Raw genomic sequence first — 15,000 nt, 5'->3', positions numbered from 1 at the left:
GTTCAAACAGAAACAAACATGCAAACGACATTTTTCCTCTACACACCATTCACATGTAGAGCCTATTGTAATTTCTTATTTTCTCTCGCATTTTGCTAGACTACTAGACAATTAAATTCTGTGTTTTTTCATCACCCGCTTTCTTTTGACGTTGTCGCTTTCCCCTGGCACGGAGGTTGCACGCGGCCGCCGTCTCAGGGCAGTCAACTGGGCCGTGCCTGAAATCGCTTGACCCAATGGCTGGTGCTTGAGTGGGCGTGGCCTGTCGCGCGTCAAGGTGTCTTCATCTAGAACCTGTAAAATATCCTAGACGATAGGAGTTATACTAACCGTTTAGACTTGAAGGTGAATGGAGCATAACCGTGTGAGGTTAGGCAAGCGGTCGCGGTAAGAATAACAGAGCTAACTACACCGTGGGCACCGATCATTAACTTTCTCCGGTGAGCCCAACCCCTTGCATGCCTCTCGCCTGGCTGTCGGCCTTCCCCGTGTCACTGGGTGTTGCTGCGCAGACATTGGCGAAATGTAAACAAACACAAAATTATCTTATGCAGATTAGAAAAAAACAAGGGCGAAATTCTATTGCATTTCCTTAGAGGCATGTATATTTTTCTTTCACATCGAAATTCAAAGACAAGCCCCTAAACACGCACACAAAAAAATATTATTCGATCAACATTATGCAAATCGAAAATATGTCGCAACCTCTTCAGTGGAGATGACCTATATCAGTAACAATGTTCGTCGTCAATGTTAAACAGGGTGCATTGTGACCTACACAAAATGTGTTGTTGAACACAAACTATCAATTCCATTGTTATGAACTATGTAACCTTTTCACAAGAGCTACAACAAGCACAAATAATTATTGTAAATGAGATGTCGAGATTTGAAATGCAAAATACTCAGAGACCTTCTCTGCCTTTCACGAGACAAACACGTAATGGCAGAAAATAACAAATCATTATCTTACAGTTAAATGCCTAAAAATGTAATTACGTGCCATGATTACCCAAACTTATCATCATTTTCATTGTATGGAGTTGACAGAGGCAATCAAAGTCGAAGCTGTAATTATAATTTGACCAAACATTAACTCAAGATTTTTTATTTTTATTAGTGAAATAGATGACATCAATATTATGTTTTATCCCTTCTGTACCAGTTGTTACTGTATTCTTTTATAAATGTTCGTTTCTTTTGAAGTTAAGGACTGGATCTCAGGAATTTATTTTACAAGCCTTCTGAATCTTTGCAGAACAGGATTTTCTCTCTGTGATAAGCGTAGAGCATGCGAGGCGATAAGCTAAAAGGTTTTCTGTTACTTATTTGCCGGCGGACCAGGAATCAAAGTACGATTTTGAGAAAGGAAAGGTCAAGACAGCAAATGTGCTTGCGGGCACTCCAGTACACCTGACGAGCCAGATTCTTTGCGATTCACATTTAGATTTTCATATCGAGAAGCTGCCTCTTACCATCGCGTGACTCACTTGTCAAGAAAATGACACATCTGGTAAGCAGGTTATTTTTAGATTATAGATTGAGGTGACTGACGTAAAAAATCTTTTAAAATCAGATTGTACTTTACGGTAGACTAAGATGAGTATAGTATTAATCATTACTGTATAAAGCGTTTCGCTATTTTATTGTAAATAACATACGAAGTCCTGTTCAGTGTGGCAGCAGCCTCGCTTCGCGCCGCGGATTCCGTCGATGGAAGTCGCAAAGGGGTTTACAACTAATCCCAAAGCGTATCTCCCGCAAACGATACACATCACGAGTTGGTGGCAGCGGCTGCTGGAAGTTACGTCACAGCTTACGTAGTTCTCCAGGTGGGAAGATCTCTAATCCTCTCGCCGTATCCGTCACGCTTGGAGTGTCTGTCTACCGTCGAACACTTTATTACTCTTACTGCGATAAGTGAATGGGTGGTTAATAGCCCTCTCGATTGCCTTGTGGGCGACGCGCAGTTTCTTTCATCAGAATTAACCACTGATAATAATTAAGGAACTGTCAGGGTTGCGAAACTGGTCTGGGTTAATAGGCCAAGAAATACATTTCCCAGCATAGAAGATATCGTAGCATCTTCGATGTAAACATTAAACACTCGCGAGAATTTTACGTGAACGGAATCAGTGCGGTTCTATTTGTTTTGTTTTTTAAGCCGTTTTATAAAGTCAGTTTGCTATTTGCTTTGTTTACAAAATACCGGCATATCTCTCCCTGCCAAGTTGGTTTTAATATTTCGGAAGTTGTAATGTTTGGGTGGCGCTATGCATATTACGGGCTAGCATTATTTCCTCAATGACCTACAAGTCAGGCCACCGACACAAGTATCAACACTGCACCAGCTGAGAGGAACCCGCAGGTCTCCGTGACAGCCGCAGAGGGCAGCCGCCAGAGCAGGGAAGTGAAAGCTATCGTTGTGTTGATTCATTGTGCAATGTCATTAATGTCAACGGTTTACTTTCGCATTAAAAGTACGATGAAAAATAAAAAGGACGAGTGATGCGTAGCCCCATTGCCACGGCAAACGCCTAGGGCCGAGGGAGGACTGGCTCACGTGAGCCTTTTTAGCTTCCGACCGCAGCCTGGATCACGTTACTTCCTTTCCGTGTCGTGAAACGCGACTGGACTTATCTTTACCGAGGTGAGTCGGAACGAACTGTTATTTGTTTCACAGGTACTTCCACTGTTTGCATAGTTCTACTTCCTCTCATACATGAATACTCAAACATTAATTTAACTTTAAAAATAGCTGAAGCATCTATTTAGTAAAAGTCATGATATGTTTAAACTTTCACTGGTGTGAACAAGCAATAACTCTTGCCATGACAGAGACAAGAGATGGAATCGCACCGTGTACGCCCTATCTTTCCACGCCCCAACAACAGATATCCAGCTCCCATCACTTTCCTTATTTTTCCCCTTTTCTTTTTCTACACATGTCGCTCTTATATAAGTGCTTTCATAAGCATTATCATATGTACGTTGCGTATCAGTCGAAAACAGTTTCTTTATCCCTAGCATAATGGTTCTTGCGTAACGATAAGCTCTGGTGAACATTGTCGTGCTTGGCGATATGGTAAAGAGCGTGTGGTTGTTTACTTGCGGGTTCGAGAGTTTCGTCCCTGCAAAAACTCTCTGATATTTTGATATCATCTGCAGCCTGGGATATCACCTCACATGCACAAAGATGTGTGGGAATAGAGCCAAGACAAAATAAGGTCAACCTGCATCCTGAGTCGATGTGAATGCAAGGTGTACCAATGTTGAAGCTAAATAAATTGGATGGTATAAAATAGGAAGGTAGAGAGAATGTTGGGGCTGTCGTATTGCTATTTGCTTTTTAGTCACGTCCAACTATTTTCTCTTAATCCTCTTTTCCTTGTTTCAGGGGAGGATCCAGCATAATGCAAAGAGATCAGCATGCGACTGCAGTGGCTACGGTAAGCGCAAGCATAATCAAGTTAATTCCGTCTTTGTGATAACGAACGCCGCGATGACATTCCAAACCCTATCCTTATTGTACCGAATATTCGTGCTAGACTCACAGAGCACTCTCTCCCCCAGTCTGCGGCACGCCCAACCGGGGCAGCCGCATCGTAGGAGGCACGGAGACAAACCCCGGCAAGTACCCTTGGCTCGTGTCCCTCTCCTACCGCGGGAAGCTCTACTGCGGCGCCACCCTCGTCAACGACCGGTACCTCGTCACGGCAGCTCATTGCATCAAACGGTATGTGGATGTGGGTAGAGGGGAGGGTGCCTTATACTGGTATCACAGATAATGGGTTTAAGCTTGAATAAAATCAGTTAAGGGTTTGTGAATCACTACCGCTTTATTAGGAAAAAATAACTCTAAATGGTCTTACCTAACAAAACACACGAAAATGAACCACACATCAAAAAATATATGCATTTGCCTACATTGCTTCGCCCTCCAGCGTGACCAAGAGCCGCGTGCAGATCGTGCTGGGGAGCCACAACAAGAGCGACATCCACGAGCCCTCCCGCCAGGTGCGCAAGGTGGGTGATTGGTGGGCGCACGAGGGCTTCGACAGGCGCACCTTCAACAACGACATCGGCGTCATCAAGCTCGACAGCCCCGTCGACATCACAAAATACGTCCGCCCTGTTTGCCTTCCCGCTCATGGTAAATAGAAATTGGATTCTTAACTTTCTTTTTTGCCTTATTCTGCATTTTTATTGTCATCCCTTCTCATCTTCTCTTTGTGCATGTATGTGCGTCGGTTTTCCGCTCTCAGTCTTATCAATTCTATCCTTTCTAAGTCTGTTCTTCGTCCTTTTATGTATATCTCTTTCCTTTCCATTATTCTCCCCCCCCCTTTCTAGTCCTATGACAATGCAGTCATTGAGTTCGCAGCCGAATAAATTCCACCCGATGTGACCCCGCCTTCCCTCCCTCTCAGACCAGTCCTACGTGGGCGAGTTCGGCATCGTGCCCGGGTGGGGCCGCCTCTCGGAGAACGGCCAGTCCAGCGACGTGGTGCGGGAGGTGAAGGTCCCCATCATGAGCAACAGCGAGTGCAAGACAAAGAAGTACAACCCGTCCGAGATCACCGACAACATGATGTGCGCTGGCTATGACGCGGGGAAGATCGACGCCTGCCAGGTGAGGCTGACGGGCTAAAGGGAAAGCCAGCAGGAAGAGAGGCTTTTTAGTTCTAAGTAGCGACTAACAGTGAGTGACATACATCTTCACTGACATATCATTCTTGCGTAATAACGATTGTTATCATTTTCCCTATCATCACATTTGTTCTATGCTTGCTGTTGATTCCTCTTTGCCTAGAGGGTATTTACTGTTGTCGCTCGTTCATTTCAGTCTTTGTTAATTATCACAGAATGCACAAATCAACATGCACCACAGGTAAAACAACTGCATTGTCCTCTTAATCTGAGTACTACTTTAGGGAAATAATTTCAAATTTCGCCACATCCTCTTTATGAAATGCTAGTTTAATGTGACCTCTGATTCAGATAAAAAAAGTGCTATAACAATACCCAAAATAAAATTCGGTGTGGAAGAATAGCAGGAAGAATCATAAACATCCGCTGGGGCAACCCAAATGCAAAGCACAAATGACAATTATATGTGTATAGTAGTAGCGTAAAACTAAGATCTGAATGCAACTCTCATTATCCCATCACAGGGTGACAGCGGCGGCCCCATGCTGTGGGAGAGGGATGGAAGCTCACAGATCGATCTTATCGGTAAGTTTTGCGCCCAAGGGATTCCCTGTAAGACGCGAACAAGACTTAGTGACCTTTGTGTGGCTGTAAATCTTATTGATCATGTGTGTCTATTTGTGGTATGCATTTGGATATGTCACACCTGTTTCACCCATAATCAATACATATAGTGCGTGTATATGACCTATTATATATGCATGCATACGTATATACATACATACATACATACACACATATAAGTTATATATATATATATATATATATATATATATATATATATATATATATATATATATATATATATATATATATATATATATATACATATACATATATTTATATATATATATATATATATATATATATATATATATATATATATATATATATATATGTGTGTGTGTGTGTGTGTGTGTGTGTGTGTGTGTGTGTGTGTGTGTGTGTTACTAATAAAATGGCAAACTTAGTAATTGCTTCAATATAATGTAGCAAGAGGTGCCGCATAAGAACAAAATCACAGAAAATCCTTCTTGTCTAAGCGCCAACAATAAGTTACTGTTGTTATCCTTAAGATAATCTGAAATTATGAAGTTGTAAGTGGTTTCCAACTTTTTTTTTCATTCGGTGGCCCAGAACAATATGTAATAATCTCCAGTGCCTGCCATCTTTTCAGATTCGGTTATTACTTTGTATGAATAGTGTAATGGTGTCAGTAGCTATAGAACAAGAACACTTTATGGATTCTAATTTATTGATCTGCGAGAGAAAATTATATGTAGGTACTATGGATAAGAGAGAGAGAGGGAGAGGGAGAGGGAGAGGGAGAGGGAGAAGGAGAAGAAGGAGAGGGAGAGGGAAAGGGAGAGGGAGAAGGGAGAAGGAAGGGGAGAGGGAGAGGGAGAGGGAGAGGGAGAGGGAGAGGGAGAGGGAGAGGGAGAGGGAGAGGGAGAGGGAGAGAGAGAGAGAGAGAGAGAGAGAGAGAGAGAGAGAGAGAGAGAGAGAGAGAGAGAGAGAGAGAGAGAGAGAGAGAGAGAGAGAGAGAGAGAGAGAGAGAGAGAGAGATAAATGTAAATGCTATCAAGTCTTCTGTTCATCATAAAAAACGATGAAGTGATTTAATCAAAGACCCTTTCGTCGATAGGAAATAAAGTGTATACATAAAGCGCATACACAAATAAAATGTGTTTGATGGATAATTGTACATTGCAACTGGTAAGTTCCGGTAAGTAACGATACCTTATATATTCGACAGCCAACTATTTACTTTCATATATCGCCTGACAAGGTAGGTAATTCACCATATCTGAAGCAGCGCAAATTGATTAAACTGGTAAGTCACAATAAGTGATTCGATAAAGGACAAGCTATTCTGTTTACTGAACCTGATAGCAAGGTAAGTTGTAAGTACCCAATCTGTACAAGAATATTAGACATTATTGGAAAACTACCTGACGTCACCTGAGAAGGTAAACTGTTTTCCGAAAGACAGTCGAAATAAATAGCATGGATCACGGGAATTAGTCCGTCTTTGGAGAATTGGTAAGTAGTGACACCTAAAACCAGACAGTCACGAAAGAGGAAAGTCAGCAGGGCGGATCAGTCTAGAGTAAACAAACAGGAAGGTATGTGCGTAGAGTACCGGACGTGGGTCTCGGCGGTGGTGGTTCCAAGACCTTATGACGACACTGTAAAAAGTAACGACCACAACTCTGCTTTATAGTCGTGACGGTTTCCCAGATCTGACTCTGTGCAAGTTCTCCTCCTGTGACCCTGCTTAGTGGCTGTAGGCTGCTTTCGTGTACACTTTCGTTGTGAAGATGCATGCACACAAGCTTTGACCCTGCTTTTACGGTTACTACGACACTTCGCACGAGCTGTGCCTGCTGCCCGAGCTGTGACCCTGCCTCCCGACCCCAAGTGCTTGCCTAAAGACGACCACGTGACGTCTACTTATTCCAGCGTACCAACAGGTGACATCGACCAAACTTGCGTGACGTGACGACTTCTAAAGGTAGGACTCTTTCTAGTTTGTTCTCACGAGGCCTTTTCAAGGAGACGAGAGGAAATGAATCAGCGAATCTTCAATGCAATTTGGAAATGGGAGGCAATTATTCTTTCAAATGAAATTCACTTCTTTGCCCAATTTCAGGATATTGTGATGTTCTCTCCACTTCAACTGATATAGATGATTTCACAATTTTCTCGGCTTTCATTGTTCTGCTATCTCTATTGATATTGGTTAACAACTCTCACTGTTCTTCAGCCCACCTCCCCGTTAGAAGTACAGCCTCTGTAGTTCAAACGTTGCCTTTCCCTAACGGCGCTGTGTGTTGCAGGAGTGGTGTCTTGGGGCCAAGGCTGTGCACGTGCAGGATACCCAGGGATCTACACGCGCATCCAGAACTACAGGAACTTCATCGACGCATACATCAGGGAAGGCTGCTTCTGCTCCTCGCAGTAGAGCTCAAGCTGACCCAAGTCGTGGCCAGTTCCTCGAATTAACCATCAAGATTCTTCAACCAAGTGTTTATTGTGGCTGTTTGGTTCTTTTTGAGCTCCGGACTAAGGAGATCCACTGATTTAACTACATCATTCATCCAATGGCGCCTCGATATTCGTGATTTCCCCCCATCGTTTCTGCCATATCCATCCTAACCGGAGCCTTTTGCATTAGTGAACGGAATGCATCTACTGGTATATGAACCATCCACAGGCACTAGGTCTTAGAATCCCTTTTCTTGCATTTCACTATCCTATTTATTTATTCTAACATCTAGCATTAAGTGACCATTATTCTAAGTGCATAAACAATTGTATGTAGTACACCGCAGTAGAAACATAGCGCTTGTTCTTACACTTCCGGTGAAGTCGGACTACCTCACCTACTGAAGACTTCTACTAGTGTTCATTTATAGGCGTATAACATACTATCGAACAGCACATAATATGTACAAAACTTTTATCTCACCCAGAAATGAATCACGTGTTTGTCGAATGATGTGTGCGATTCATATTTAGATCCATGAAACTTGTACTGATTGTAGTAGATAAGAAGTTTGTGTTGAAGTGTGTTCTTCATTATACAACCAGAAAATGTATCTTGGTGAAGTTCATGGAGGAGTGTTTGTCTGTTTTGTCGAGTGCACAGCATGTCCTGGAGCCAAATGTTAAGGCTAAAATGGGCATAGTTATCTAGTCTTCCTTATGTAATAAAATGACCACGTGATATTAAGAACTGTGTTTGTCAGTTTGTTCCCCTTCTTGTGAAAATGATAAAGAGAAAAGGGCGAAGAAAAATATATAAAATAACATGAAAAATAGATAACCACATTCATTGCAACTCTACAGATATATGTCCAACATCTGGTATAATGAGGAAAAAAAGACATGAAAAGAATAAAAGGAAATAATCATGCTAGGCTAGCTAATATTTCTTTCCCCCAAAAAAGTTGTCTATTGATCGCAATGGTTTTCAAGAAAATTTCGAAGACAAAGAGTTTCATTTGCTTGCATGCGTGCATAACCTTACACAAGTTCCCACGCCACTTGTCGAGCTCTATTCATATATTCTGATGGCAGTGCATTTCCTTTTGGTTCAGCAAATCGTGCACAAACGTGTTTTGAGGTAGCATTCGGTAAACACCTTCAGATGGGCCCTCAACTAATTCTGAGAGACTATGATATAAATGTGCACCTGTTTATTCAATTGCTGTCGGTGTTTGTGGAGCTGAAGCGGGTCGGCTGTAAACATGGATATGTGGTCAGCAAGGCGGGACCCGGAGAGCATGAGTGAAGGAGACGACGGTATCCTTTCACTTTTCCGCCATAGCCATATACGACTCGAGCCCACTGCTGGCTGCAGTTTCTCGTTTCATGTCTGCCTATTTCTCTCGCTTCTTAAACTAGCTGACAGTTTTTATCGTCATTTCTAGCATTAATGACGATCTACATTTACAATGTGTAGCTACATCCGTTTTTCTTGCCCCTTCTTACGTTAAGGTTATTACACGCAGTAAGTTCATCACGGTCTGTTTCCAACAGTGCACTTACACAGCTTTCTGCATTTTCTAAATCTTAAAAAGAATCTAGTAATATTTTGATAAACGCAAAGCCGCCATGAATTGTATACACGTCTTTATCGGCGATTACCGGTACATTTTTTACATTCTTTACTGAAAGAAGAGAAAAATGCACATAATATTTCACACTTAATTTCCTTATTCACTAGCTTAGGGAAAATCACCCATTGTCTAGATTGTGACCAGGTGTAGCAATATATACGTATAATCTTAAGCAACAGAGAATATTTCACTTATGATTATAATCATGCATGTAAATACTACGGCAGTGAGGAATCATATTGAGTCGATTGTTGTACTGCCTTCAAATTTAGACTATCGAATAGTCCGGAGGGAATATATGAGCCGGGAACAAAGCTTGGGTAGACGTTATTGCCATGTCATGAAATGAATACTGAAACGAATTAATTCGACCGTCACGTTATTATAGATTACCCTGCACTTAACTGTAATATGCAGTGCACATTTCAGTTTGGCAACGTTAATATTTAAGCATACGATAATCAAACACTATCATAAAATCAGTATATTCCCTAAAATGATTTTTTTTTTTTTTTTTGGGGGGGGGGCTGTTATCTAGTGGGAGTTGAGGTTTTAAAAAAATAAATGTATCTAACATATCTAACCTTATATAGTGTGTGTGCTACCACCGTGTACAAGAACAGGAACCCTGATATCAGACAGCAACCGAAAGTTCTCAGTGAGGCATTTCCTCATGAGAAAGTCGCAACAGAAAAAAGTTCAAGCTTCATACCAACTTTTAAATTACCTATGAGTGAAAGCGTTCTCATGGCGATATGGACAGTTGTACATCACAAATGCATTCTAAACATTTCATGGTGATATGTAATGAAATGATTAGTCTCCTTATTATGGAAATAATCCATATTCATGTTAGGGAAAATATCTACGGAAAAGATCAAATAATGATTGTATACATGCTTTATTTTTGATGTCTTTTATAGAAACCTCCAATATTTGAAGGTAGACTATAAAAAATAAAAATCAATCTTCAACCGTTTCTAAACCATGTAAAAAGTAAATGATAAAAAAACTGTAGAGCGCGCTTCTTAAAGTCTTAGTGCATATACGTATTCTAAAAAAAAAAAAAAAAAAAAAAAAAAAAAAACATGAACACCGTTAGCAGAAAATATCATAAATGAATATATGCATGTGCATTCCGAAAAACAAACAAACATAATTTTCACGTTCAACTAATGAAAAGGATTCCACAGGATAAGATAAACACAATCTTTTAGCCAGAAATATCGAAACATTATTTCAATTTCTTACCCAAAACGGGCTGAAAAAAATCAACAGGATGCTTTCAGATATCAATATTCATCCTGGGTAATAATGAAAGTCGTAATAAATCCTTATTTTTACTGTGAGTAATATATCCACTCTCACGAACTGGAAAAATGGGATGCACTTGATTATTACCATATGTTCACTCTGTATCACTATCAGTATTTTTTTCCCAAGCAAAATAATCCAATATACAATATAGCTGTGGTCGAAGTCACTGTAATATCATGATTAAAAGGGTATCCTTGTGAAAGGTTGACAAAGCTAAGTTATACAGTTTAACCTTTGAGACCCAGAATGGCCATTTCATTAGATGTACTGATGAATAAACAAGCTTACAAATATGTAAATACTTGACTGCCGAGCGCTTTACTGGAATGGAAAGAATAATAATAATCTTACTTTTTCGAAATAAACGTTTTGCGGATTTTTTCTACTTAACGGAAAAAATAACCGTATTTTTTATAACGAAGCGTTTTGCGGCTTTTGCCTATACAAGTCTAGCAGTAATAACTACATTTAGCTGTGCATATATATCGATTTCTACTCCTGCAATGCAAAAATATATGCCGTAAAATATCCCTATTAAGCTATAATAGCGAATTTTACGAATTAGAATTATAACTGGTACGGTACTTTTGTTAAAAGATATTAACCTTTTCGCGTATTGAAAGTGTCCATATACATACATACATACATACATACATATATATATATATATATATATATATATATATATATATATATATATATATATATATATATATATATATATACTTGTGCCTGACAGGGTTCGATTTAGGTTTTGATAAACAGACGAAGCACAATCTATGTAAAATTCCTTGAGCCTCCCATTCATGACCTCTCTACATTTATTAACTATTTTGGTGCAGATATCTCTGTGACACATAAATGTTGAAACATGCATCTAAAAGAAATATTACACCTATTTACTACACATTTAGAATATCATGCATGGCATCTTTATATCTCACCTTTTCTTGGACGTAACGGTTTTACGCGAGGAAATGTGTGTTTGTGTGTGTGTGTGTGTGTGTGTGTGTGTGTGTGTGTGTGTGTGTGTGTGTGTGTGTGTGTGTGTGTGTGTGTGTGTGTGTGTGTGTGCGTATGCTCGTGTGTGTGTGTGTGTGTGTGTGTGTGTGTGTGTGTGTGTGTGCGTATGCTCGTGTGTGTGTGTGTGTGTGTGCGTATGCTCGTGTGTGTGTGTGTGTGTGTGTGTGTGTGTGTGTGTGTGTGTGTGTGTGTGTGTGTGTGTGTGTGTGTGTGTGTGCGCGCGCGTATGCTCGTGTGTGTGTGTGCGTGTGTGTGTGTGTGTGCGTGTGTGTGTGTGTGTGTGTGTGCGCGTATGCTCGTGTGTGTGTGTGTGTGTGTATGCTCGTGTGTGTGTGTGTGTGTGTGTGTGTGTGTGTGTGTGTGTGTGTGTGTGTGTGTGTGTGTGTGTGTGTGTGTGTGTGTATGTATGTGTGTGTGTGTGTGTGTGTGTGTGTGTGTGTGTGTGTGTGTGTGTGTGTGTGTGTGTGTGTGTGTGTGTGTGTGTGTGTGTGTGTGTGTGTGTGTGTGTGTGTGTGCGTGTGTGTGTGTGTGTGTGTATGCGTGTGTGTGTGCGTGCATAAATATGGATACTATATGTGTGTGTATTTACATTATATCACACATACCCACCAACAAACACAAATACAGATTATAGTATTTTCAGTTTGCAAATGAACAATACATTTGATGCTGACCTACCTAAATGCCGTCGCCCAATAACACGTAGCAAGATGAAACATGACTGCCTGATCTTTTATTTCAGCGTTTTTCTCTGTTTTTCTCTTTAATCACACCATCATCCTCGTCGCCCTATTGTTTTGGGAGGCCTTGTTATGCCAGGAAGTTATGTGCACACATCTTTATAGACACTATGTTCCACAATATAAAGGGTGGTTAATATTTTACACTGACACGGACGAAAAGAATTCTCAAAATGGAATCTATTTAACCTTCACTTGCGAAACAACGTTTAACCGCTTTGCATTTCAGTGGCAAATATATGTTTTGTTTTAAAAATGATTAACCAATAATTTGATGAAGAATAAGATAATCGTTTAGCTCTGTTCCTTTTTTCACAAATTAACAACTAACTCCTCGTGGCATCAGTCCTCTCAGCTTTCGCAATCAAACCATTAAAATATTTCAAATTTATTCAACCATCGCTGATTTGTTTTGAAATGCCACGGAAAATTAATAGTTGCGAAATATTTTGTTGTAGGTTACTAATTTATAAGAATGCAAGAAAGTACTATATATATTGTTTCAAAATTTCCTTCCAACGGTCATCCTCACTTATCTCAATGCCCTCTCGAAGTTGCATTTCATTTTAATCATCTCTGTTTAACAAGTGTTTTAAGGCTCCAATTTACGCATTTGTATACATGATCAAAAATCGTTTGTAGAAAGAAAACTTATATTAGCCCACTGACTTAACAGACTTCAGAGTTTTGAATATTTTTGTATGTAAAGCACACTTTCGAAGAATGTCGCGCCTTCATAACGCTTAGGAGCCGCAATAAATTCAGTGACATCATTGACTACAAACGAACAAGTCTATTCCGATTTCCTCCGTGAGTAACTCTCGGGACTTTTATATGGAAACAATGTATTTTCTTTTATTAGGGCAATCTGTGTTTATTTAGTGTCTTTGAATAAAGTGATAATTGATAGATTTAGCTTTGAGGGGCGATTAGAAGAGAACGATTACTTTTTCGACATGTAATTTGCATAACAAATCGCACCTAAAGCATTTTAATTCAGTGTTCGGTTATGAGAATCACACATTCAAATGTTTCTGAATAAAAATAAATGCTATATGAATAAAGTTGAGCTTTGTGTTTTGGTAAGTATGAACAGAAGCGTCATGCGCCCGTTGGTTTTGTTAGAGGTTTGTTGGCTTGTGCGGAGGCCACGGCAATTATTTTCAGTACTTCCCAGCATAATATGATAGTGCAATGTATATACATTTCTGGAAATTGCAATTTTTTTGTCGAGAAGGTAATTTCACACAAAAGTACAGCTTAACGGATCGTGACAATTTTGGTATCGATGGATTCCTCTCTCAAGTATCCACATATATAGAAATTATTGCGCGGAAACCCCCACATTCTTGGGCCCCCAATTGCAGGCGAGAGCATGGATGGTATTAGGGAATTTGCGGGTTAGAATATGAAATATTTATATAAAATCATTAACTATGTTGTCCCATGGAGGCTGCCGTCCCCCTACCGTTAGTGGCAATTGCTAGGCCGGGTGATTTACCACCAACTGCTCGCTATACATTCTCATTAAGGTAAATATATTGCATAAATTATTGAGGAAGTGACTACAAGTACAGCAGAAAAGCCCCGATTAGTGTCTACGTATGCGTGGTGAAACAAAAAAGGTGGCGGCGGTCTCGACATGAGATGATATCACTCAATTAGGTTAGGATCGTACTTATTATCCAGAAATAACGTTTTTATTCATATAGGCATATGTGTGACGTACGCCTATCCGCGAGAAATCAGATACGGCTGCCGTACGCGAAACACCGGCCAAATATCAAGCAATAAGAGAGAGGTCGACCGTCAGCTGATATTTGGCCACCATAATTGAACTCCACTGGTTCAATAAATAAGATAAATGTTTAATTCATTCTAGTTCCTAAATACTGTGAAGATTGAATTACGTTGCTGAAATTATGTATATTGTATATTACAATAGGATACTTTAATTATTATGTAATTTTAGAGAAGTACGTAAATATGTCGGACAACGTGCAGAATATCCTGAGTTTTCATTAATAATTTTAAAGAATTGCCTAGCCGCGATTAACGTTCATCTACTGTTCAAAGTTTTATATTGCCGTCCCAATGACGATCTAGCCTTGTTTTTCTCATTCTTCAAAAATGCTGTTCTTTCTAAAACCGTAAGCATTGTTTTTATTTATGCATTTGTGATTCTCTCTCTCTCTCTCTCTCTCTCTCTCTCTCTCTCTCTCTCTCTCTCTCTCTCTCTCTCTCTCTCTCTCTCTCTCTCTCTCTCTCTCTCTCTCTCTCTCCTTTCACCTTCCGTTTTTGTTTTTTGTTTTTTCGTCATTTTTCCTCGAATCCCTCATTGCAAAATCGTTTCTTTTCAGTTTCTGTGCATAGAAAGATCTTTGAAAAAGTTACTTCGCCTAGCCTTGAGAGATGTTCTACAGCTACGATGTGCTACACCCTCGGAAGGGCAAGTTGGCGGTGGTTTGGCTGGCTGCTACGGGTCGCCTGCAGTTCAAAAAACGGCAGGATAGGAATTTCAAGGAAGCTATGAGCGTCAAGATTTACCGCACCTGGTAATATAACGCAATTTTGTAGCCGTCGAG

General features: G+C 40.1%; 3 protein-coding genes across 4 annotated transcripts in view; 2 read left to right on the top strand and 1 right to left on the bottom strand.

Moving 5' to 3' along the window:
* LOC113811687 (trypsin-1) overlaps positions 1–8,449 on the top strand; it is a 9,664-nt gene extending 1,215 nt beyond the window's left edge. The window contains exons 2-7 of the mRNA XM_027363477.2: positions 3,398–3,449; positions 3,574–3,736; positions 3,945–4,153; positions 4,431–4,633; positions 5,175–5,235; positions 7,551–8,449. Of these exons, the coding sequence (XP_027219278.1) occupies positions 3,398–3,449; positions 3,574–3,736; positions 3,945–4,153; positions 4,431–4,633; positions 5,175–5,235; positions 7,551–7,675 (813 nt within the window). The 3' untranslated portion in view covers positions 7,676–8,449. The remainder of the gene's footprint in view (positions 1–3,397; positions 3,450–3,573; positions 3,737–3,944; positions 4,154–4,430; positions 4,634–5,174; positions 5,236–7,550) is intronic.
* Positions 1–12,724, bottom strand: part of cnc (NFE2 like bZIP transcription factor cap-n-collar) — a 426,727-nt gene extending 414,003 nt beyond the window's left edge. The window contains exon 1 of the mRNA XM_070140250.1: positions 12,354–12,724. The gene's annotated coding sequence lies outside the window, so the exon portion shown is untranslated. The remainder of the gene's footprint in view (positions 1–12,353) is intronic.
* A 373-nt stretch (positions 12,725–13,097) lies between these two features.
* Positions 13,098–15,000, top strand: part of LOC113824840 (meiotic recombination protein REC8 homolog) — a gene marked incomplete in the record, with an annotated part of 26,012 nt that continues 24,109 nt past the window's right edge. For both annotated transcript variants that reach the window (XM_070140232.1, XM_070140231.1), the window contains 2 exon segments: positions 13,098–13,225; positions 14,776–14,970. In XM_070140232.1, coding sequence (XP_069996333.1) covers positions 14,828–14,970 — 143 coding nt within the window.

Source organism: Penaeus vannamei, chromosome 26 (genome assembly GCF_042767895.1).
Source record: "Penaeus vannamei isolate JL-2024 chromosome 26, ASM4276789v1, whole genome shotgun sequence".
Classification (NCBI taxonomy): domain Eukaryota; kingdom Metazoa; phylum Arthropoda; class Malacostraca; order Decapoda; family Penaeidae; genus Penaeus; species Penaeus vannamei.
Note: the sequence above shows the minus strand (reverse complement) of the source record. Positions and strands in the feature narration are given on the sequence as shown.